Raw genomic sequence first — 25,558 nt, 5'->3', positions numbered from 1 at the left:
CATTACAGTTCGATGTAATTTACCAAGCACAGTTAACTAACAAAGCTTTTGGGAAACAACCTCAAAATCTATCCAGCTTGTGAATCATTCACACTTGTTTTGTTGGACAGATAGAAAGATACAAAAAGAAATAATCACTTTAAGATTGACTTAAAAAAAATCTGTTCACAACGAATCAAATCATGAACTAGCTGCCTCATGTTTTTTCAGAATTAATGCTGAATACTTTGATGCTGATACATTTTTTTGCGGGTAGGAATATATACAGTGTAATGAGATGTTGCTTCTTTTCATAAATTTGTGAGTAAGGTACTCTGTATTTCCATGGGAGATATTCATTCCGCAAATGGCTTTCTGTGTCATCCATTTATTGTCATGATGATGAGCACGCTTAAAGGTCCTGTCAAATTAAACTAAAGTTTTTTAGATGTTAGTATGAATATTGTTCATTTTTAAGATATCTATAAGGTAGTGCGCACCAAAAATTTTGCGTGTTTGAGATATAAAACTGTTATAAGGATGTAAAGCTTGTAGTTTGTCACTTTCGCCTAAATGGATCAACGGTTTTAGTCAAGTCACCTCATAATATTTTCTCATCAAATCATAAATTTTCAAATGCTCTATAGTATCTGACAAGCCCCGTCCCCTTCAAGACATTCTCATTTGCTTTTCATTTGATGTACTTGAGCTCTAACACTCCCACTGGCAGAGCGGTGATAAAACAAAACGTCATTGGCTGTTTTTTTAAAAGGGGAGGAGCTACACTATGTCTCACTCTCTCTTCGTGTTTTGGTTGAGATTGTCAAACATCGAATAAAATTGCACATTTGAAAACACTTCACAGGACCTTTAAATGAACAGCACATAGCTTTTTTTTAAATGGAGAATCAGTTGCCTAACTGGCTAAAGGAACACTCCACTTTTTACAAGTCACTTAAATGTTAAACAGTTGAGTTTTACCAGTTTTAAATCTCCGGGTATGGCGGGAGCACTTTTAGCTTAGCTTATAGCAAAAATCACTTCAGATTAGACCATTAGCATCTCGCTAAAAAAAGGTTTGGCTTGTGGGGGCATGGATTTGAATCAGGGGTGAGGTGGTGTTATTAATTGTACTATGGACTGGGTTTTGTTCGGCCACTGCGATTAGACACAATACCAAAATTGGCAACCCAGGGGTGTTACAGACTGTACCAAAAGTCTGGCAAATACGTGAGTTTTCCGCAAGACATAACAAAATTGGAGGGTGGCGGGAGATGGCTCTGAAATATAAGAAACTCCCAGGAAAAACAGGAGTGTTGGCGGGTATGCTTGGAACTGTACTCTCATTCTAGCATAATAGTCCAAAAACTTGAAGTGGAGGTCCTCTGTTGATGTCAAACAATATTCTTAACCACACCCTTTTTACCATTAGTTTGCCATGAGGGAATAATGTGCAAAAAGCCCCGCCCCCTACTCAATATTCAGTTTCAGTTGGAAGTACATCAACATACTGAAATAAAGCCTCAGCAACTTCCGTTTCATGTGGCCTTTAATATTTTATTCAGTGCCAGAAACAAGTTTCCATACACAAAAATAAAGATCCAGGAGCTGTCACTGGGGCAATACCTTTTAAAAAAATACATATTTGTACCCAAAGAGTCCACAGTGGTACCTCAAAGGTGCATTTAAGTGCCCAAATTACCATTATGGACCTTCAGGAACAAATATGTATTTTTAGAAAAGGTACTGCCCCAGTGACAGCTCCTGTACCTTTATTTCTGAGAGTGTACACACCTTTCTTAGAAGTCAAATCTTAATAATTTTACTGAATGTTCAGCTTTTTAGGACATGCCACTGAGGCACTAACACAGTAGAGTTTTGAGAGTCTGATGACAGCAAAGATTCATAAATAAACAGATTTGACACCATTTATAAACCCTTCTACAGCATGAGTGAGTCAAATTACCCCATTTTGAAGTCAAATAAGTGATCAAAACCCAAATTATGGGATTAGTCCAATTTGTTCAATTAGCCATTTTATCAGAAAGACGACCATGGACGGACAGGAGGACGTCTTGCGTGTTGATGAGGCACTGCTTCTGTCTTTCAAGCGCGGTCGAGAGTAAAGCATTTGATAAGTGTAATTTAACTCCAAGTCCAACTAAATTACAGACGTGAGGAGAATCTTAAGGGCTTAAAACTAACTACAGCTGCTGCTAATGAGGCCCAGTTTCCATGACCACCGTTTGGCCTCCATCTTTGTCATCCTCACAAGAGAAGGGTGAAGAGGTGCAGGCTTTAGGGTCACTGGACTGTTCATTCATCAGGATGGTGAAAGATATATAAATATATAATGCCAGAAGAGACAAAGAATGTCATTGAGTACTATAAGAGAAGGACAATCCTATAATGTAGAGAATTCTGGGAACATTCGCAGTAACGATGTAATAATGTACAGGCAAGTAGGATGATGGCACTAATGATTATTATACATGCTCCTGTGGAGAAGTAGATTGTATGCTTGTTATTTTGAGAAAAAAAAAAAAGAGCAATTATTTATTTATTTTTACTTGTTATTTAATAATAATAATAATAGTAAAAAACATTGTATAAGAAATAATGCATTATGTTTACATTTAATTTACAACATTTTAATTAATTATGCATATACTATTCTGTATTAAGACTTGCCATGTTTATTAGTGCTGTCAAACAATTCAAAAATAAGTTATAAAATTTAAAGTCAAAATTTATTTGTGTGTACTGTCTATATTTTTGTGTGTGTATATATATATATATATATATATATATATATATATATATATATATATATATATATATATATATATATATATATATATATATATATATATATATATATATATATAAATGGTTTTGTCTGTTCAAACTCACTACAGTTTGACAAATATTGCAGCTGTTGGACAATATAATGTACTTTTAGACAATGTACAGTAGTTCTATTGATTGCAACTATACAGTTTATTTAGAAGGACAGTGCCTATTTTAATATTCATAATTTTTGAGATTTTCCGCTCCATACTAGTAAGGAGCAGACTAGGGCTTTGCAATTTGGGGAAAATATCTAATTGCGATTTTTTGACAGATACTGCAATTTCGATTTGATTTGCGATCAAGCTTCAGCTCAATCCGTCTCATAGCTTCTTACTGCTAAAATGCAGTGAGTGTTGGTTAAAAAATGAAACTTAAAAAAATATTAACTTATCTCTGAAATTGTACTTTTACAAACATCTCTGAAATTGTACTTTGCTGTTGCTTGTTACTAGATTGAGTGTCACTGGCAGTACACTGGTCTTACGGTTCGGTCATGAATATCACACCATCGATTCGTTTCAATTCAATATCTCAGACCATTACAGTGCATTGACGATGCTTTTCAAACACAGTTTTATATTTTCTTCTCAGCACAGCAATTCTTGTATTAAAATGTTTAAATATATTTATATTTATATATTATTAGTAACACAATTTTGTCCTTTAATACAAACAGTCAGATATATAAACTGTACCTTCAAAACCTCAAGTACATGCAGAGAACAACATGAGCATTTATGGCAAATAAACAAATAGAAATATCCGGCTCACTTTCTGAGCCTTGTCTAGCGAGTTCTTTCTTATGCTTTCTTTTTTTTGGTATTTATCTTCAAGAAATCACTGAAGGCATATATTATGTTATCATAATGATTCAATGTGGCAATTAGGTCGTAACTATACTGCGCATTTACACCGTGGCCATTCATCAATGTAAATACACCAAAAACAAGCATTAACATTATAGCAGACACTGTAAAAAGCTTATTCCCAGCCGCTAGACATTACCGACAGGGTATTCCAGTGTCATCAAGTGACAGAATGTTGAGGAACAGCTGTACAGGATTTATTATTAGGGACTATAGATCGCAAATTTTTTTGCGTTTTTTTTTAAAGCATGACGGTAAAACACTGACGCGGTTATGAAGGTATTAAAACACATGCTTGTTTGTTGGAAAAATGCATAATAATGACAAAAAAAATACCAATTTGTGGATCTCCTTACCTCCAGGTTCAGCAATACTGCATGTTTTGGCTGGTGTATTCTGGGAAATTTTCTTACCCTTTAGAGTAAGAAAGACCCTTTCGAGTGTGGTCCTAGAAAATCTTCGTTCGAAGGGCTATTCGCCCCTTCCCCTTAGCCTTCAAGCTAAAGAGAATTGGGACACTCCTACCCCTTGACGTAGGGGTAGGGGTAAGGGAATGGGCTAAGGAGTAGAATTGGGATTGGGCCCAAGTGTCAGTGAAAGACTGTCCAGCAAACACACACGCAGTGAAATTGTGCACAGTTTCTGCGTTTTTAAGTAGTTGGAGCGTTTTAAATACTCGCGTTCACCTCCCTCGCCATAGTATCATACTGCAATATAGCGCATATAAGATAAATGACATCAGTACATAATAACCGGTTATGATCTATTATTGAACTGATACCAAATTGTCCGCATGTGCATCACAGTGCACCGAAGAAACAATTAATTTTGACACCCCTTTTTTGTTGTTGACTTTTTAGCAGGACGCTCCTTATATAGCCACCTGTGGTGCTTTTTTAGGTGCTGGTTTTTGTATCTCCTCGTTCTGCAACCACTCTTACAAATTACCTGGTTTTGTTTGGTGTCTGTGACTTTGAAACCAAGATATTCCCATATTACCGACATGCTGTTTTTCTTTGATAATAATAAGTCTATTAATGCTTTTGAAGCAGCAGATGACATCATCCCACTCATTCGTACTTTCCTTTTTGTTTGTTTATTTATTGTGGGCGTTCCACAGTTCGGTTGTGCAATTCTGATTGGTCAGAACGAAAGTGTGCTCACTCAATTGGCTAGTAAAACTATCACACACAGGTGGCTGTCACACATTTGCTCTGAGCGAGGGAAGTTAAATAATATATATTTCATATCACAGCCTCTTGCAATTAGATAATCGCAACATTTCCAATCACGACTGCAATTCGATTTCAATTAATTGCACAGCCCTATAGCAGACCAAAGACGGTTGCCGCTTCGCCACAAGATGGTGACAAAGACCACATAATAAGTCCTTAGGGAATTATTATTATCATTATTATTGTATTTTTATAAATGTATTATTATTTTCGTAAAGTAACAGATCTTTTAATTAAGCATATTTACAAATGCTGCCTAGTAACATGTAAAAATCAGCATCTGCAACCTGACACAACATCATTTGCTCAAACAATTTTTTTGGAAGGGGGATCATCTGTACGACTGGCCAATGGCAGATGGGGGAGTGTATTATATATATTATTTTGTACGGTGATCCTAGAAAACAAGCTTTAACCTCAGGAACATATGAGTAGTCTGATCTTATGTAATGGTGATATTTATCCTCAGCGACTGTGCAAATCATCTGTCATTAAATGCAAATTGGCCGTGATTTAATTTAATGCTGACTCACGGCTGTGTGGTTAATCAGCAGCTCGCGGTTTGAATGACAGCTGACATTTTAATGGGGCAGAAACAAAGGCTTTGGTACAGACTGTCCATCTGAGCCTCACAGCACGTCCTGTTCCCAAATTACAGAATACAATTCAATAGAGCGGTGGCTTAAAAACAGAAATAAGTCTACTCTTTGCTATTACTCACTCTTATCTTGAGGAGAACCACTTCTGCGGCCAAGCACAAAAACAACAGTGACCTCTGCTGGACAACTGAGGGAGATGAACAATTAAATAAGCTGCTAATCAAACTAATCAAAGTGTGCTCGATTATCTCAAAAGATTATATTGGTGACAAATTCATTGTCTTATTTAAAAGAAAAAAAGATAAAGATGAAATATTACCAAATGCAAATAGCACACTTCAATGATCATTAAAATTGTCCAGTTTTTTTATTAAAATAGATAGATTTAATGAGCTCCTCGTCAGTTTCATTTAAATTACAGAACCATTTATAATTCAAAAAAATAAATCATTTAAATTTCATGACTTAAATATGACACATAATTTAATTATCTTCATCACTGACCAGCATTTACAGCTTATTATGAAAATATTGCAAAAACTATTGTACAAAATTCAGTTTCGCTTAAAAAAACTGAAGAAAAAAAGCTGTATTTTATTGAAGTTATCTATTAAATATTAATTAAATCATGTTTTGTTATTATATATATATATATATTTTTAATATTTGACTTATTCTCACAAATTAGGCATTATTTGATTAAACATACAAACAGTTATATTATGAAATATTATTTCAAAATAACTCTATAATAATAATTGCAGTCTATGTGTGACTCCATTTTATTATATAACTAATTTGCCTAATTCAAAGCTGAACTTTAAGGTTTATTCATTCTTGTTTCCCCTTTTTCATAATTCATTTATAAATAATTCTAATCTGCTAATTTGGCAACATTTGTAACTATTTTCAATGTTGAAAACATCTGTCCAATTTATTTTTATTGAATCCATTATATGATTTCACAGGATTCTAGAACTGCATTTATTATATATATTTTTTTATCATTCATTCATAAAGTGTTCTAACATGCTAACTTAATAACATGTCATTTATTTTAATGATGAAAATATCTGTCCCATTGCTTTTTTTAATCGTGTAAGACCAATAGAAAATTTAAAAGAACAGCGCATTATATATTTTTTATTTTATCTTTCATCATTCATCCATAAATTATTCTAACATGCTAGTTTGGTAACATTTGTAATTCTTTATACGTTGAAAGTATCTGTCCTATTTTCTTTTCTTTCTTTTTTTTTTTAAATGCACAACATGATTTTTTGAGGATATTATGACCAATAGAAAATGTAAAAGAACATAATTTATTATATTTTCCTATTTTATCTTTCATCATTTAATCATAAACTCTTCTAACATGCCAATTTGGCGAGATTTGTCATTATTTTCAAAGCTAAAAATATCTGCCCTGTATATTTTTGTTTATGAAAAGCACAACATGATTTTTTGAGGATTCTATGACCAATAGAACATTTGAAAGAATAGCATTTATTATATTTTCCTATTTTATCTTTCATCATTCATTCATAAACTCTTCTAACATGCCAATTTGGCTACATTTGTCATTATTTTTAATGTTTTAAAAATCTGTCATATTTATTTTTTGTTTATGAAAACCCCAATATGATTTTTTGAAGATTCTCTGACCAATAGAATTTTTTAAAAATAGCATTTTTTAAATATAATTTTATTATTCTATTTTATTTTTCATCATTCATTCATAAATATACTCACCGGCCAACTTCTCATTATTGCAAATTTCAAATCAGCCAATCACATGGCAGCAACTCAATGCATTTAGGCATGTAGACATGGTCAAGACGATCTGCTGCAGTTCAAACTGAGCATCAGAATGGGGAAGAAAGGTGCTTTAAGTGACTTTAAATAAGGCATGGTTGTTGGTGCCAGACGGGCTGGTCTGAGTATTTCAGAAACTGCTGATCTACTGGGATTTTCATGCACAACCATCTCAAGGGTTTACAGAGAATGGTCCGAAAAGAGAAAACATCCAGTGAGCGGCAGTTCTGTGAGCGCAAATGCCTTGTTGATGCCAGAGGTCGGAGGAGAATGGCCAGATTGGTTTGTGCTGATAGAAAGGCAACAGTAACTCAAATAACCACTCGTTACTACCGAGGTCTGCAGAAGAGCATCTCTAAACGCACAACGTATCCAAACATGAGGCGGATGGGCTACAGTAGCAGTAGACCACACTAGGTGCCACTCCTCTCAGCTAAGAACAGGAAACTGAGGCTACAATTCACACAGGCTCACCAAAATTGGACAATATAAGATTAGAAAAATTTTTGCCTGGTCTGATGAGTCTTGATTTCTGCTACGGCATTCGGATGGTCGGTGGACAAGAAGGGTTAAGGCAGTTCTGAAGGCAAAATGGGGTCCAACCCGTTACTAGTAAGGAGTACCTAATAAAGTGGCCAGTGAGTGTAATTTTAACATTCTAACTTAAGGACATGTGTCATTATTTTTAACATGATTATTTTGAGTATTCTACAGCATTTATTAGAAGCAGAAAAATGTGAATTTCAAGTATCCTTGCTTGAATAAAGTATCGACTTCTTTATAAATGGAGTGAATTTATTAGATCACAATAAATTTAATGCATAATTTATCTTCAATTGTACAGATCTTACTATATTTTTTCATACAACATCATCCTTTTTTCATACTATAAATTGATGTATCAAATCACAAAAATATGAATGAACAAAGCATCTGAATGACTGAACTGCTTTTATCCAGCCTGCCTTTTTCATCCTATATAATTTCCGGCTTTCACCATTTAGCGTTTTTCCCCATACACAGGGCTTATCTAACACTGATTGTATCATTGAGCACATTAAGGCTGATTCTCACGTCCTGGTTAAAAACAGAAGCAGAGCAGCTGAAAACAATCCTCATTCTGTTACACATGCGGGTGTCATTAAAGCAAGATAAAACCCAGCGCCCATTGCGGCTCTCTGGATAAAATATTGATTCTGACGCCACTGTTGACATCAATATGTGTGCCGAACATTCAGTGGAAACAATCCCAGAATCCCTAGAGGGGCATCGCTTCAACTCCACTTTCCTTTTCATTCCTTTTGCTTTCAGCCCGAGGGTGAATTTAGGTATGGAAAACATGGACCCTTCGACAGACTAAACAAAGGTGTGGAAAACACTATCGCTGTTTACCATCGTGCTTACAATAGTGATGTTTTGCAAATCTTTCAATCTGATAAAGCTAGCATTGAAACCCCTGCGTCAGACTGACATTTGATCACGTTTTTGTTGCGAATGCGATATTTGATGTGGGAATTAAGTGGGAAATACTACACAGTTGTTTATATATCATATTTGATATAAAATATTTTAATATTGTGAAGTAATATTATCATTTAAAAAATGGTTTTCTTTTATAATATCTATATTGCCAATCTTTAGCGTCATACAATCCTTCAGAAAATCCATTCTAATTCTAGCTGATTTGATGTTCCATTATGACCTAATATCCTTTGTGCTTAATCATTAATAATAGTTCTTGTTATCATCATCAATGCTTCATATTTTTCATTCATTTTCCTTTGGCCTAGTCCCTTATTTATCAGGGGTTGCCACAGCGGAATGAACCGCCAACTAATCCAGCATATGTTTTACGCAGTGGATTCCCTTCTAGCTGCAACACTGGGAAGCTTTTCAGGATTATTTGATGAAAATAAAGTTCAAATTAACAGCATTTTTATTGTAAAGTTATAAATGGTACATTTATAAATGTTAATTCATTACATTAAATTGGTAATTCATTACAGCTTTCAACATTGCTACTATTCAGAAATGTTTCTTGGGCAGCAAAACAGCATATTATGACACATTTTTGGTCAATATATTCAGTTGCATTACTATTTGACAATAATTCTGTACATTCATTCATTCATACATTTTCCTTCAGCTTCGTCCTTTATTTATCAGGGGTCGCCACAGTGGAATGAACCACCAACTATTTCAGCATTGTTTTTACCTACCACCTGCAACCCAGTACTGAGAAACACGCATAAACACTTATTCACACATACACTATGTTCAATTTAGTTCATCCAATAGACCTGTAGTGCATGTCTTTATGGAAACCGGAGGAAACACACGGAGAACATGCAAACTCCACACAGAAACACCAACTGGCCCAACCGGGACTCGAACCAGCAACCCTCTTGCTGTGAGGTGACAGTGCTAACCACTGAGCCACCGTGTCACCCAATTTTGTAACTACATTAATTATTTTTGACCAAATAAATGGAGGCTTGAGTTTCAAAATAAAAAAATGCAAGTTCTGTTATCATTTACTCACCCTTATGTCTTTCCAATGCCTACTTTAATAAAAATGTTTACAGTAAAAAAAAGTAAAGTCTTAAAGTCTCCAAACCTTTGACTTTTTAGTCTTAAAGAGATTTAAAGAGTTCACCCCAAAGTTAAAACTCACTCACTATTTACTCTCCATCGAGTGGTTACAAACCTGTTTGGGTTTCATTTTTCTGTTGAACACTAAAGAATACACTTTGAAGAATGTTAAAAACCGGTAACCATTGACATCCATAGTAGAAAAAACAAATACAATGGAAGTCAATAGTGACAGGTTTCCAACATTAAAAAAAAAAAAAAAAAACTTATTTTGTGTTTAACAGGTTTGAAACTCAAACAGGTTTTGAACAAGTAAAGGGTGATTAAATGATGACAGAATTTTTATTTGGGGTGAACCACCCCTTTAAATCCATCTGGATATATATTTTTTTCAAATTTAGCTCTTTATTATGATTTGCAAATTTATACGCTTTCAGTTACAAAAAAAAAAACTGGTGTATAATATACTCAATATATTCAAGATTATTTGGGTGTTCCAAAAACAATCAAGTACAAGCAACTCCAGCAATAATAAAAGAAATATGCTATTTTGCTATAAATAATAAAAAAATAAATATCCTAGTTTGATCTTCTGAACACAACCTCACACACAAATATAGCTCAGAAAAATACATAAACATACATATATATATATATATATTCTGTCATTACTAATTCACCCGCAACGTCTGCTTTTTGTGATGACTTTTATATGGTGCTATTAGTATTAGTATTATATAGTGCTATTAGGAACATTAATGGCCCCTGCATGGTCACCATATGCACACACATTGCAAAGATGATGTTTTATCATTCTATATCCATTGAGTTCCACGAAACAAATAAAGTAGGGATTGGAAAGACATGAGGGTGAGTAAATGATCACAGAACTTACATTTTACGGTCAACAACCTTCTTCCACAATCTTCTGTTTACATACCAGTCGTACGCTCTTCCAGAGATAGGCAGAGCTGTTTATGGCATTAACAAAAGTCGTTTCCTGCAATTCTGTGCCACCCCTGAAGATAGTGATAATACCCGTTTGAAGGGTAGGTGGAGTTGGACGGTGACTAAATAAATATCTCTGCCTCTTCCTCATCTCTCCGCACCAGAAAATGTTGCTTTTCGCTGACAAGTCCTTGTACAATGAATGGCTCATTATGCCATCAGTAAGGTTCACCACTACTATTGCAAAAGTGCTAATGAACATCGCCTGCAGGGCAGAGCCACAAATAAACCTGCAATTAGGAGTTATTTCCACATACAACAAGAGCACTAATGGCAGAGGCTTCTCTGACGATTGACAACAAAAAACAGCAGGAAATACAGGATAACCCTGGTTAAAACGCTGATATCAAACACAGTTTACAGTTATACTATGTTGAATTTCTATGCTTAATTTGTGAATTAATGTAAACTGACTAGACTAGGGCTGCACAATATTGGAAAAATCTGATATTGCGATATTATTTTTCTGCAATATCAAGTTAATAAAGGATAAAGTTTAGAATAAAGTTTGAATAGCTTTATTTGAGGTTTTTTATCTGTGGAGTCTAACAATATTCAGGAACAGAAATTAAATAATCACAATGCAATTTACTTAGTACTTAATTAGTCATCTCGTTTCTAGTCCAAATATCAACAAATATTTCTTTTCACTTTCAGAAATAAGAAGTCAAAATTAAGTGAGATTTTTATGCAAGTTAAATAATATGGCTATGAAGTAAGCAAAATAGTCTGGTTTTAGGTTTAAATTTAGAAAAAAATTTACAAAAATTTCGAGAAAAGCCTTTTTTGCAGTGCAAATGTAAAATAACACTATAGTAGGGCTGCATGATATTGGATATTTTTTGCAGCAATAAATAATGTGATATTAATATAATTTCACCAGATTTTATTCATATAGATCAACAGTGGTGATCAAGTCATGTGCATCTGCATAAATAATAATAATAATAATGAATTACCATATTAATTAATTAACATAATTAATTAACCTAATAAAGTACCAGCAAAAATGAATATATTTAAACAGTGCTTTATGGTTTTCTGGGGAGTCTAACATTATTCGAGTACAGAAATGCAGAACAATCAAATGTAAAATAACATGGTCATCATTGTACATAATCTAATCCTGTGATGTGACTTTTACAGATCCACACGTTTCGATATCAATGCTCAAACGATATATTGTTCAGCCCTACTATACAGTCTTCATTGTATAAATTAAATAATTAAATAAATAATTAAATACATTTTTTCATATTTTTATATATATTTCCCAAATTATGTTTAACTGAGCAAGGAAATTTTCACAGTATGACTGATAATATTTTTTCTTCTGGAGCAAGTCTTTTTTTTAAAAATATTTTAAGATCAAAATTATTAGCCCCTTTACACTATTTTTTTTTTCAATAGTCTACAGAACAAACCATCATCATAATAACTTGCTTAATTACCCTAACCTAGTTAACCTAATTACCCTAGTTAAGTCTTTAAATGTCACTTTAAGCTGTATAGAAGTGTCTTGAAAAATATCTAGTAAAATATTTTTTACTGTCATCATGGAAAAGATAAAATATATCAGTTATTAGAAATGAGTTATTAAAACTATTATATTTAGAAATGTGTAGAAAAAAAACTTCTCTCCTTTAAACAAAAATTGGGGGAAAAATACATAGGGGTGCTAATAATTTTCTTGTTTTGGTAATTGAGTTAGGATTTATGGGATGGAATTAACAATGGACATTACTGTTTACATCTCTCAATAAAAAAAACAATAAAAAGATTAAAAATAATTTAATACAATTAATCTTTGTTACACCTCCAAATGTCATCATTTCTTGTGCACAAACTCTCTTGAAACTCTCTTAAAAACACATGCAAATGATAACTTTACTCTATTATGATTAAACTTTGAAGTGACTCTAAAAATCATGTGTTCTGTAGCTATAATCCAAACTCAACATTGCAGATCCTTCGATCTGATTATATTGTGGATAGAACATTACAATATCAATGCTGAAATGATACATTCCGCAGCCTTAGTTTAGTTTTGTAACATAATGTAATATTAGTAAATTATTAAGACACTTTTTGAGACTAAATTACCACTGCATATGCTATAAATAGATCATATTTGCAGTCTATTCCAATAGTATCTAGATGCAGACTTGGATTTGAAAGCTGAGACTGCATAAATCAGAGATGCAATGTCAGACACAATGCACTCAATGGAGCTAGTGATATCATTGTGAGGTAGGGTTAGGGGTGGGGTTAGGTGTGGGCATTAAAAAGAATTGCATGCAGCTCAGATTGCAACTGCGCCGAGTCTGCATCCAGACCCCTCTAGTCTATTCACATGTCTCAGCTTTTCTTCTTCTGAGAGGTGATCTAAATATCCATGGCTTGAAATAAATGGAAAATTGACAGGTCTATACTCCCTTTAATTGCAGTGTAATTTGCCCCTCAGATCTTCATGCCAGTCGTGCATCTTGTGTCGTTTTTATTACAGTATTGTAGAGTCCTGTTATGTAAATTTATACAACTAGTCTAGATTTGCGATAGTAAATTAGCGCTTCATATAACGACGGTGTATCACAGCATCAGTCATTTTACCACTGGTAATTGCAACAGAACACAGTGAGAGTATCATTCCCCGGCAGAAGCAATTAGCTAGATTACTCGAGTCATTAATTTTGCAGAGAACCTCTGCCCTCGAATTTCACAAATATGTATGTCAAACTGTGCAAATTGCTTGATGAAATTGGATGCAACAGGCAATCAAGCAAATAAAAACAAACAGCACTGCAAGCAAAATGTAGGAGGCAGGACACAAAATCAATCCATTCAAGAGCCTCAAATGTGCTCAAACAGAGAAGATCAGGCAGTGAAACTATAGCAAAACTATAGCAATAATGGGTACATTCAGGACTGTATTATTACTATAGTTGTGCAATGCAATACAAGTGCTTACATTGACTGCATTTATTTAATAAAAAGTGAATTAAAAACAGTCAAATTATTATATTTTACTAGAAAATTTTAAATATGCTATAATATTGTAAAATGTAATTTATTCCAGTAATTCAAAGCTGAATTGTTCTGTAACTAAAACATCTCTATGGAAGTTTTTTCCAAACAAAATTAAAGGTGCTGTATGTAAGTTTTTGACTCTTTTAAACCTTAAATATACCATAATATGTTTGCAAATATTTACTGTAAGAAACATGCTGAGTGAACATTCTTGTTTATCTGAAAAACAATGCTCAGTTATTCTGCTTTGAAAACGTGCCAAAATAGCTGTCTTTGTTTTGGTTCTTTTAACTAGGCCACTGCCACTTTAGCCAATTACATTTCAGTACCCCAGGTTGCCTTGTTGGGAAACCGCGTATTTCATTTAGAAAGGCTCTCAAAGCATGCGCGCGTGACCAAAATGCTACCTCCGGTGGACAGTAACAGCCCCGAAATGAGACGCAGATTCAGAGTATCACATGAGGTTATTAATTAGCAAATAATATAAATATTACAAATGTAAACATTAGGTGAGCAGGTTACATTGTAACCCCGTGTCCTGACACGCTACGTGAAGAGATGTGCAGTGATAAGCAATTGGGCTGTTTGCACCAGACGAAACATGACAGAAATTTAAATACAGCCATTCAGAAGCACAGAATATGCACTCACTCACAAAATGGTAAGGTTTATACTTTAATTAATACATATTAAGCCTCTTTAACATTATTAAATGTACATGCTGAACCACTGATATGTGTTGGTTTTGAGTCACAGTTCTAAAGTACAATTTCAAATGCTTTATTTTATTTTCAAGATGTGAGGTAAACTATCTGCTGCTGCTTTCAGTAGTATGGCAATAAATGTAATGTAAAATGGCATTCAAACTCGCATTGTTAGCATTTAACACTGAATAAAGCACATGAGGTGTACCTGAGGTGATCATTGTCAGTTTTCTGGGGTTCAGCTGCAAGAAATAGAAGCCTTTCCTAAAATATAAATTTGAGGTGTTGATTAGAAAAACTCCTTTTACTATGGAGAATTTTCCTTCTTTAATGTGTCGTTGTTTTTATATAGAACATCATTTAAATCAGCTTTTAGGCTCAATCGTCAGACTCACTCCTGTTGGTCCTCAATCTGGCAACCTGCGCTTGCATTTGTTTTGATCCAGAAATGCAATACCTAGCTCAATCACTGGGTGTCAAACTTACATACTGCACCTTTAAAATGAAAATGCCTAAAAAGTGGCTAAAAATAATAAATCAAACTCTCAAAACAACTACCCAAATTATAAAATCAAATGCTTAAACCATCAAATAATAAATAAAAAAGCATTGTCAAATGAAAAATCAAATGTATTTGATATATCACTTTCATGATCAACTCAGTTTAAACCAGTAATAATGAAGTGATAAATCAAATGCTCAAACTATAAATCAAACTGGCTCCGCAAATGATAAATCAACTGCAAATAAGGAGTGCCAATCAACCAGCCTGGGCAGAGCTTTAGCGTGGAAGAGTTTGGTGACAACTACAGTAGCGCTTTGACTTTTCATCGCATAATTTCAGATTTGTGTGCCCTATCTCAACATTTCTCCTCGACCGTGGGAAATGTCAAAACAGTTTTTTTCTTCCTGGTTTTATTTTTGAGTCGTGTGCAAAATTGCCGCTATTTGCTGTGAGGAATCATTTCAGAACACGGGACAGTCAAACTCCAGGGGCATTTTCTTTCGTGTTTAGCACGTCTTCATTGTCGTTCAGTCTGACTTTAGGAACAGCTGAGATCTTACAGTGTGAAATGGGGGCTATGTTCGGGCAGTTTGACATGCTACAATCGTTCAGGATTATATATTAAAATATAAATGTAATTTAAAAAAATAAAATAAAAATAAAAAATTTAATAAATTAACACATAAATTAATAAATAAATAAATAAAAATCACACTGTGTGAGACGGCCTTAACATAATAATAGGGTAGTAAATTTGAACAGTGCACAAGGGTTAAGACAATTAAAATTGATTGATTGATTGATTGATTGATTGGTTGATTGATTGATTGATTGATTGATTGATTGATTGATTGATTGATTGATTGATTGATTGATTGATTGATTGATTGATTGATTGATTGATTGATTGAAATTTTTGAAGGAAGTGCTAACATTGACTGCATTTATTTGATCAAAAATAACTAAAAACAGTAAAATGATTATACTTTACGTCACTGAAAGCTGGAATTTTCTGTAACTAAACAGCTCAGTGTGTACCCCAGAAATGCAGAACTGTTTTGATCACTGATTATGAAATATTAAATAATGTTTTAAATATTACGTAATAAATAATATTATGTGAGTTTATTGTAATATGTCTTATATTCCAGTCATTCGACATAGAATTTTCTGTAAAACCACCCTAAATTAAACGCTTTCGATTCTTTTAAAACTATTTAAAATTTTCTCTATTAAAATATTTATTTTCAAAATAACAATAAATAAATTTAATGGTTTTTAATTATATTTATGATGGGGTTTTTTTTTACAAACTTTTAATGCTTTTTACTGACCCACAGAAACCCTGTTTTAACACTACTTATCTCTGAGAGCTACCAAATTAATTTTGTTACATTTCTACAATGACAATAAACATCTGGAAGAAAGTAGCTGGCATCTTAGAGCATGATAAACAGATGCAGTTTGTGATTGGCATACCTGATGCATCCCAGTGCAGTCCTCCAGGGCTAGCAGCCAGACGCCGGCGTTTGCGAACACTCACACCGCCCGGACCGGAGTCTCTAGTGGGTTTGGGCAGAGGAGTTGAGGTGGTCCGGAGGGGCGTTGAGGATGTAGGGGAGGCTGAGACTGGCATGAGCAGTGAGGATGGCAATAGATGGGTTTTCCTCTCCTGGCACTGGCTCAGATTGATAGACGTGTTCTCCGGGGGCCTGTGGAACAAAAGAGATTTCATTTCGGCTGTCACTCCACTATAATTAGCTGTCATTGCGGGATGTTTTCATGATCACAATTGAGCTCCCCTGTACTGCACAGCATGTGTCATACCAGCAGTGATGAAACGCACTTTTTTCCACCCAATACCAATCAGTGCTGAGAAAATTACAGCTTTCAGTGTGTGTCAGAAAAGGCAGGGGATTAAATGTGTGGGAAAATGTGTACGAACAAAATGGCAGATTGCTGTAAATCATTATATTATGGGTAATAACATGTAGAGAGGATATTGTGTGCATAGTTTGAGTACATTCTTGCATACATCTCAATACAGATGTGAAAAATAGAGCTATTTTTGCTACATAAAATAATAATCACTGCAGCAATTGTTTTAGTGGAAGCTTGGCACAGTAAGAAATCAAAGCCATTGTCCATCCTTTGTTGAAGCCAACAAGAAAAATACCATTATGATTTAATGGGTTGAAGGTAATAAAGTACCATATTATTAACAAGGATCTCATTTTTCACAGGTAAACTCAAGCTTTCTACTAAAATCTGTATAGAAACATTAAATTTGTCAACTGTAAAATAAATTGTAGTCCCACTTTATATTAGATGGCCTTCACTAATGTCACGATCACCAGCGATCATAACTCCCAGATCGCTGGATCTCACACACAAACACACATTGACTACAATTCCGCCATTAATGGACTACATATTCAGGCATGCCACACACACCTGCTCCAAGTCTCTACTGATTACACTCGGACCACCTGAGCATTGTCAAAGACTGATTACAGACACTATTTAAACACCACACACTCTCACTTCCATTGCCGAGTCTTGTTATCTGTAAAGTGACATTTCAACGCGGTCTCCTAGTCTTGTTTCTCCGTGTTTTGATCTTTGATTTGTAATTAATTTCTGACCATCCCTTACACCTTAACCCACCCTTAAACATATACATACCACCAAACCTATCCCTTCCCATATCCCACCAGTACTATTCTACAATACATTATGAACACAACAAGTACACTGTATTTATTTTTTGTGCAAGTACATAGTAGTTAAGGCCACTTAATACAAAGTGGGACCTAAACTGTTATTTATTTAATTTATTTAATCTGTTGAGTTTTACGAAAAAAGCTGTTCAATATTCCAAACCTCTGTAATACGTATGTTTGTTTCTCTAACTTTTATTGTTTATTTATTTATTTTATTTAATTTTTTTTTTAGTTTAACATTGTTGTGGCGATATGGATATGGTTATTGAAAAATGTTAAATGTATCGATTTGTAGTTGTAACTGGTGGCTCTTATTAAGCTATCTTGGTTTTTCCTAAACTTTTAATAAAACATTTTTTACTGGTTTACTTCGCATGGCTCCCAAAAATTAAAGAGTAATTATTTGTGTGTTGGGTAGTTGCCACCATTACAATGTCCTGTATAATTAATTAATTTGCTTGTTGTTCTGGGGCAGCACGATCAACTCACAGCAAGAAAGTCGCTGGTTTGAGCACTGGATGGATCAGTTGGCATTTCTGTGTGGAGTTTGCATGTTCTCCCCATGTTCGTGTGGCTTTCCCCCGGGTGCTCCGGTTACCCCCACAGTCCAAAGACATGCGGTATAGGTAAATTGAATAAGCTAAATTAGTCGTAGACGCTGGCAGAATGTAAAAATGAGTATGATCACTCATCTCAATACTAACTAGTGGCTTATTACCTGCCTATTGTTAAGATATTGGCTGTTTATTAGTAGTTTTAAAGTATATTTTCTGCATGACTATTCTACATCCCTAATACCTAATACCTAAACTACTAACTATTAGGTCTAAAATTAGGTGTTTGTTGAGCTAAAAGTCACAGTTAACTGTTTGTTAAAGGCCAGAGCTAACTTTTAATAACGTGTGACCTTAGATATTTGTCCTTACTTTATACCTGAAAGTCCTCAGACTTTTAGTTCAGTATGAATATCTAGTACTGAATATCGAGTAGAGGCCGGGCTTCATTACCTAATAGCAAACTAACAATAAGAGGGGTATGGTTAAGACAGAGAAGGACCACCGCTCCAAAAGATGTTTATTGAAGATAACCAAGATTGATCATTTTTTCTGTGGATTAACTTGCACAGATTAATTGTTCACCTGAAGAATAACATTGTGCATTAGCAAAATTAATATTATAAATTATGAGTTTGCATAGAGTTTAAATGTTTTTGTGGTCAGTGCACTGTAAACCATGACTACTCAAATGAATTGAAATGAAGTGATTCCCTCAGTTTGTTTGAGTAATGGGAAATCGACAACTCAATTAATTGAGTTAACCAAATGTCTCTTCATTGAATTAACGTTAATGTTTAAGTACAGCTAACTTAAATGTTTAAGCACCGATGACTTAAAATGGCCAATAGACTAAACTTCCAAATTTTTCAGCTTTTACATTCTTTACTTACTTACTTACTCCCAGGGCCGTTTATATCGAAGTTGATATTTAGCCGTACCATGTTGGTGTTTCATAACATCTAATTTTCACGAGGTGGATCGTTAGCCCAACGCTCAACCCCCAACCTGGACAACCATACACTACGGACAATATCTACTTACTAATTTAACTTTTCTTTTTTGTCAGATGGGTTTAGGTAGTGCCTCTGTCCTGCCCGTTTCAGCAAAATTCAGCATCACAAGCAAAATGACCACCTTGTGTCATATAACATATATCGACCAATCAGTGCGGTTGTCAAGGCAGAATTTTAAGTGCAACCAATCATTTTAAACAGAGACATCGTCGATCATTTAAAGAAATTAAAATGTTAAGTTCAGAGAACTCTTTGCTGTCTAATGAGTAAGTTAAACACACCTGTTACGTTTCGATGCCAAAACTTGGTATTTTAAGAAATGTCAAGTTATATTGACTTAATATCTTTAGTAATGACACCAGTTGGGTGTACAGTGTGCTGGGTTGTATCTGATGACATGTAATCTGGATTATGTAATCAGATTTCAGAGTACAATTAATTTCTCAATCATCAAACAATTAACTATAATTTAACCAGGAAATAATTCATCCTCCAATTCATTTTGCACTTATAAATAAAGCAAGTAAGTATGTAACAATTGATTATCCACACAGCATTGTGGGAAACCCTCACATAGTGTAATTTAATGTTAAACACACTTAACTGTCATGTGATCAACAATTTAGATCAAAAGCAATGTAAAAGTAATCAAAAACGAATCCAAACAACCAACTACAATTATAATTTGTAATGAACTACAATTTTTAACCTATATCAAATATATTCAAGCTTGCACGCCATGCTATTTTGCTTTTTTTTACAGCCTATCAAAAATCAAATATTAAAACACAATATTGTTTTTAAATTTCAGGTTGGGAACAGACAGTACCTTGAATCTGGAAGTGTATAGCTTTGGCTTTTCCATGATCCTCTCTTGTGAGATCCTGACTTTTTTCTTCTGAACAAATACTGAACAATCCGTTCCATTGCAAACATGTTTCCCTCTTCAGGTAACACATGTAATTAAGAGCTTCCCATATGATTTTACATGAGCCATGATCAGCATATTAAAACGCACCTGCGACATCTAACGCTACAGTTCTTTGCCCAGGACTTCCCATAGTTAAAGCCTTTTCATAGTCAAATCAACAACCCAATCGCTCTGGGGTAAAAAGAAGCCCCCTGCTTTAAAAAAAAGAAGAAGTCCCACTGAGCATTCAGCGCCACAGCATAAATATTAAATTGCACCTTCAGCTAAAGTGTACCAGCCGCACTCACCAAAAGCCATATCACTCTGTCAAGAGTCAAGTGTAGCGCATATCTGATGGTGGAGTTGCTTTTGTGGGGCTTGATTAACTGTTGCGAGTTTCCAGTGAATGCTTTGTTTCCACTGTGAGATGTAATAACACCATCGCAGTATGAAACCCGGCTTTTTTGTTTTTTAATAAATGGCTCGGCTGTGGCTTATGAATGTAGCCTGATTACATAAAGTTTGGATGGCAGGTTGTTTTCCTTTTCTACCCCAGGCTGGATTAAAGCAATATTAACTGGTCTTGGTCATTGTGTGCATTGCGTTCTTTCTTTATGCTTTGTAGATCATGTTTTTTTGAGCTTAAATATAAAAGGTATCTGAGAAGGCATAATTGGTTTTGATTGGATATTGAAATCCTGAAACGCTACACTGATTCTACTTGTGCTTCCCTCTTCTGTGCACAACTTATATTTGCAATGTCCACTCAAAGGTGTTTGTGAAGAAAACAAGTGTGTTTTTGGAGTCTTGAAAGAAGTAATCAGAGAGAAATACTGAAGGAGAGTCACTTGAATGACCATCACAATCTTGTACAAAACAGTACATACTTGATTTTGTTTAGAAATGGCTTGAGCAGAAACATGGCTTTGATGTGTAAACAATGACATCACGTGGCCACTGCAAGAATTGCAGTCATTTCATTGTTTCGATACATCTTTGGGGAAATACAATATGTCTGAATATAGGTTTGAGGTTTATTCATTCTTTCGTTCGTTCTCCTTCGGCTTAGTCCCTTTATTCAACAGGGGTCGCCACAGCGGAATGAACCGTCAATTTATCCAGCATATGTTTTTAACAATACGCCCAGTTTAGTTTGTTCAAGAACATGCAAACTCCACACAGAAATGCCAACTGACTCAGCTGGGACTCGAACCAGCTACCTTCTTGCTGTGAGGCGACAATGCTGAGCCACTAAGCCACCATGTTGCCTGAGTTTTATTCAATGAGACATATATTTATGTAAAAATGTACTTATTCTCAAAGTTCTTGGCATTATACCTAATATACTTATTCTGAAGCGTACTTATCAAAGTATATGAAACAATACATTCTATTGTATTTTAAAGTATTAAAGATATATTGCTGAATAATGCGTAGCATAGTGGTTTAAAGGTTAGTGGCTCAGTATAAAGGTTCAAAAAGACTACATTTATTTTATCTTTTTCTAAATATGCATTGCAGGATATTTATTCTGGTTATTTAGTACTTGACAAGTGTTGTTGTTTACCAATTTTAAATATTTTATTGTTTAATAAGTCCAGTAATTGCAGTTTTTTTTTTTTTATTCCTTTTTTTTTTTTTTTGTAGTTTTCAAATAATGACCAGCTGGCTGCACATCTCAGCTATTGGATAGCTAATTTATTAGGCAGAATGCTGAAATTATTTACATGTGACCCTGAAATAAAATTATTTACACATGATGACTTTTTATTTGACAATAAATTATTATTTAATATTATTATATTTAATGTATTGTACGATTTAGGTTGAGATACAACTATGTGTGTGTGTGTGTGTGTGTGTGTGTGTGTGTGTGTGTGTGTGTGTGTGTGTGTGTGTGTGTGTGTGTGTGTGTGTGTGTGTGTGTGTGTGTGTGTGTGTGTGTGTGTGTGTGTGTGTGTGTGTGTGTTTTGTGTGTGCAAAACATTATCATGGTTTATTGTATTTATTTGAAGAGTTCACATGCAAAAGCCTCTAAGTGTCATCTGAAATTTTCTTCTAAAATGACCATTTTTGGCATATAAGAAAAAAAATCATTTTAACCCATAAATTATACTGCTCAAAAAAGTAAAGGGAACACTTGGAGTTACCAAAACCATTGCAACATAAGACTTGTTTTGTGGTCCAGGGTCCCATACAAAATACATCTAACTTGCAAAATGTGCAGGTAAATAATTTGTTTTAAACTAGAATTGAGCATTACAGCTATCAAATAATTAAACTGAAGAAAATTTGTTTTTTTTTAATGTTTGTACAATCAAGTTAGTCAATGTGTACCAAGCTAACAGCCTAAACAAACATACAGTACGTTAGATTCCTGGTTGAATATGAAAATTACCCTAAGCTAAAACCCCCACTTTAAAAAGCCATCCGACTGGTTTCTAACAAAGAAACATGAACATGTCTGACTCAGAATTCTCTCACAAACACATAACCTGGATTCTCTGTCTGTGTTGGCAGTGCCGTTCTCATGGGATGGTGGTGGCAAGGAGCAAACCGAATCCCTGCTTCTGGGTAACAAAGTAGACGGCATACAGAGCCACGTCTCCAGATCCGAGAATTTGGAGTAGCTGAGCATCTCTAAAACACTGAAATGCATGAGTAAAATAAGACATATAGGTTACGTTTTGTTTAATCAAACCTATTAAACGGATGCATTAAGAGAACACAGTAACAAATAGTGCTTAGCATTTTATTCAATCAGTTCTTTATTAAATAAAATAGATTTTTTTTTAAAGGCTGCACAATTTCTAGACATTCACTGAATATAGAATACACAGTGATATACAGTATATTTAATTTACACATATATATTACATTTTCAGTACCTGTCGTCTCCCATTCCTGGGATTTCATATTTCTCATTAGTTGTGTGGTAGACACATGGTGTTTGTGATTCCTGTGGAGCCAACAGGCAAGTTTTCTCGGCCTCATAAGACATCTTGAGCCATTTCTGAGTGTATATGGGGGAAAAAATACAAGCTGTTAATGTATGCTGATCGTGGCAAGTTTTTTTCTACAGTCATTAACGAAGCCAATTTTCACAGCCAATTATCTACAGGGCTAATGTTTTGGACCTGAGGTCACTTCTCGGCACAGGTTCCTGCTGGTGGTGCCAAACAGACGTTGGCAAACAAAGTCTGCACACATTATTAATGCATACACAGTACATAAAACATCTGGCTGACATCTCTCAGCAGCCTGCACCAATGAGGAAAAAGAGAGTTGGGCAAGTTATGATGGTGCCTAGCTGACTTACAGGCAAATTTCACCATTTATTTGGCATAATGGTTCTGTGAATTTAATATTTTTGAATATTATTATGAATATGTGATATAAAATATGAAAACTATGCTTGAAATCAGAATTTAAACTATGAAAACAATCAAGTATAATATTGTCCAGTGCAGCATTTCATTGACCTTCTTAGACCCAACGCAACATTAGACACTGATACTCTACATTAGAGCTTAGACACTCTTTAGACAGTTTTACTGGCTAACACGGTGGTCTTGATATTTTAATTTGTTTCACTGTTCATATTTTAGAGACCTAAAAATGAACATTTGGCATTTATATTTACTCTTAATTTACTTTTTTTATGGGTACATTTTGAAATTTTACATTGAAAATGACCTTCCATGCAGTGTGTAACACAGCTCTATGTGAATGAAAACATCCAGCTGAGGTTTAAATCTGAAAGTGCACCATGTTTAAAACTAATGATTCTTTAACAAAATAGTCAACTCAGAGTCTAATAAATAAATCATGTTGGGTTTGGATCTTTTGCTTGAATGCATCAACGTTGATACGGTACATCATCAAATATGAAGAGCCGGTTCCAGTAAAATGTGAAAAAATGCACCTTTCCCTTCAGACACTAGCGGAGCACGGGGTATTACGGGACTGATCATGACACGAATATGACGATCACTGACAGATAGAGATTTGGCTGCAGGGAATAAAGGGTTAAAGTTCATTTTCACAACAATAGTACAGTATAGCCAACCTAGTGCTGTTTTTTTTTCTGATTTTTGACAATAACCTACGCTGTAACGCGGGATTCGTTGGTTTTGCTATTAAAGGAAGAAGCAGCAGAGACTATTATGTATGGGAATTCGTCAGACTTTGTCAGTAACTATTACAGTTCATATGAACCAGTTTCTTCTTCCTCTGGATCATAACATGTAAGTGTAATTAAAATTTGTCTCGTTTTCCGTAGTTTTCTGTAGTTTGCAAAATTAACATCTGTGGCTCCTTGATAATACATTCAGGTCTTGTGAAGCCAAACAATCAATCAGTGCAAGACACTGAACATTGTTATCTCAAATCCACAGGCTTGAAGTTAACTCATATGTAAGTTGATACAGTTTGTTTAGAATGGAGAGGGAGAACATATGTGTTGTATTTTAAATCACAAAAATGGTGCATACTTTCAATAATCGTGGAAGCTGTAACCTAAGAAAGTTGGAAACAAACAGCGCTAGCTAACATTTGTGTTTGTATTGAACAAATGTCATTATACAACGGGAAACTGAAGCTCCAAACTCTCATGAAAGCACTCAAGACCATTTGCTGAGCCTGTGGATTCAATTTAATAATGTTCAGGTGCTTGCACATACTGATGATTTAGTTTCAAAACACCTCATTGTTACGCCAGAAGCCACGTGTGTTAATTTTGTTATGCATGTATATGTTTTTTTGTACTGCCAGTAGCCATTAAAGTTACAGTTTATGACTCACCAAAGACCACAGTTACAGAAAAAAATTATATATTTTTAGAATTCCAGTGTACAAAGTCACCTAAATCAGAGGACATTAAAAATGTAACTCTAAAATTAAAGTTTGCAGTGGTGTAAAGTAACGAATTACAAATTCAAATTACTTTAATTGAGTAGTTTTTCTCAGGAATTGTAATTTACTAAGTAGTTATAAAAATGTGTACCTTTACTTTTTCTTGAGTACATTTTATTGCGTTATCTGACTTTACTCCACTCTTTCCTTCAACCTGCAGTCACTACTTTTAATAAGGTAGTGAAAAATCAATCCTGCGATTCCCGTCCAATCAAATCGCACAAAGAAAGTAAATTGCATCATACTGAACTATCTTAA

General features: G+C 34.4%; 1 protein-coding gene across 1 annotated transcript in view; it reads right to left on the bottom strand.

Annotated features, from left to right (window-relative positions):
* The window catches only part of ankfn1 (ankyrin repeat and fibronectin type III domain containing 1), a 176,767-nt gene that overhangs the window by 150,023 nt on the left and 1,186 nt on the right, over positions 1-25,558 (bottom strand). The window contains exons 3-5 of the mRNA XM_056470222.1: positions 23,275-23,399; positions 22,882-23,034; positions 16,663-16,895 (exon numbers count right to left, since the gene is read on the bottom strand). Coding sequence (XP_056326197.1) covers positions 16,663-16,895; positions 22,882-23,034; positions 23,275-23,399 — 511 coding nt within the window. The remainder of the gene's footprint in view (positions 1-16,662; positions 16,896-22,881; positions 23,035-23,274; positions 23,400-25,558) is intronic.

The sequence above is a fragment of the Danio aesculapii genome, chromosome 12 (assembly GCF_903798145.1).
Source record: "Danio aesculapii chromosome 12, fDanAes4.1, whole genome shotgun sequence".
In the NCBI taxonomy this organism is placed as follows: Eukaryota; Metazoa; Chordata; class Actinopteri; order Cypriniformes; family Danionidae; genus Danio; species Danio aesculapii.
Note: the sequence above shows the minus strand (reverse complement) of the source record. Positions and strands in the feature narration are given on the sequence as shown.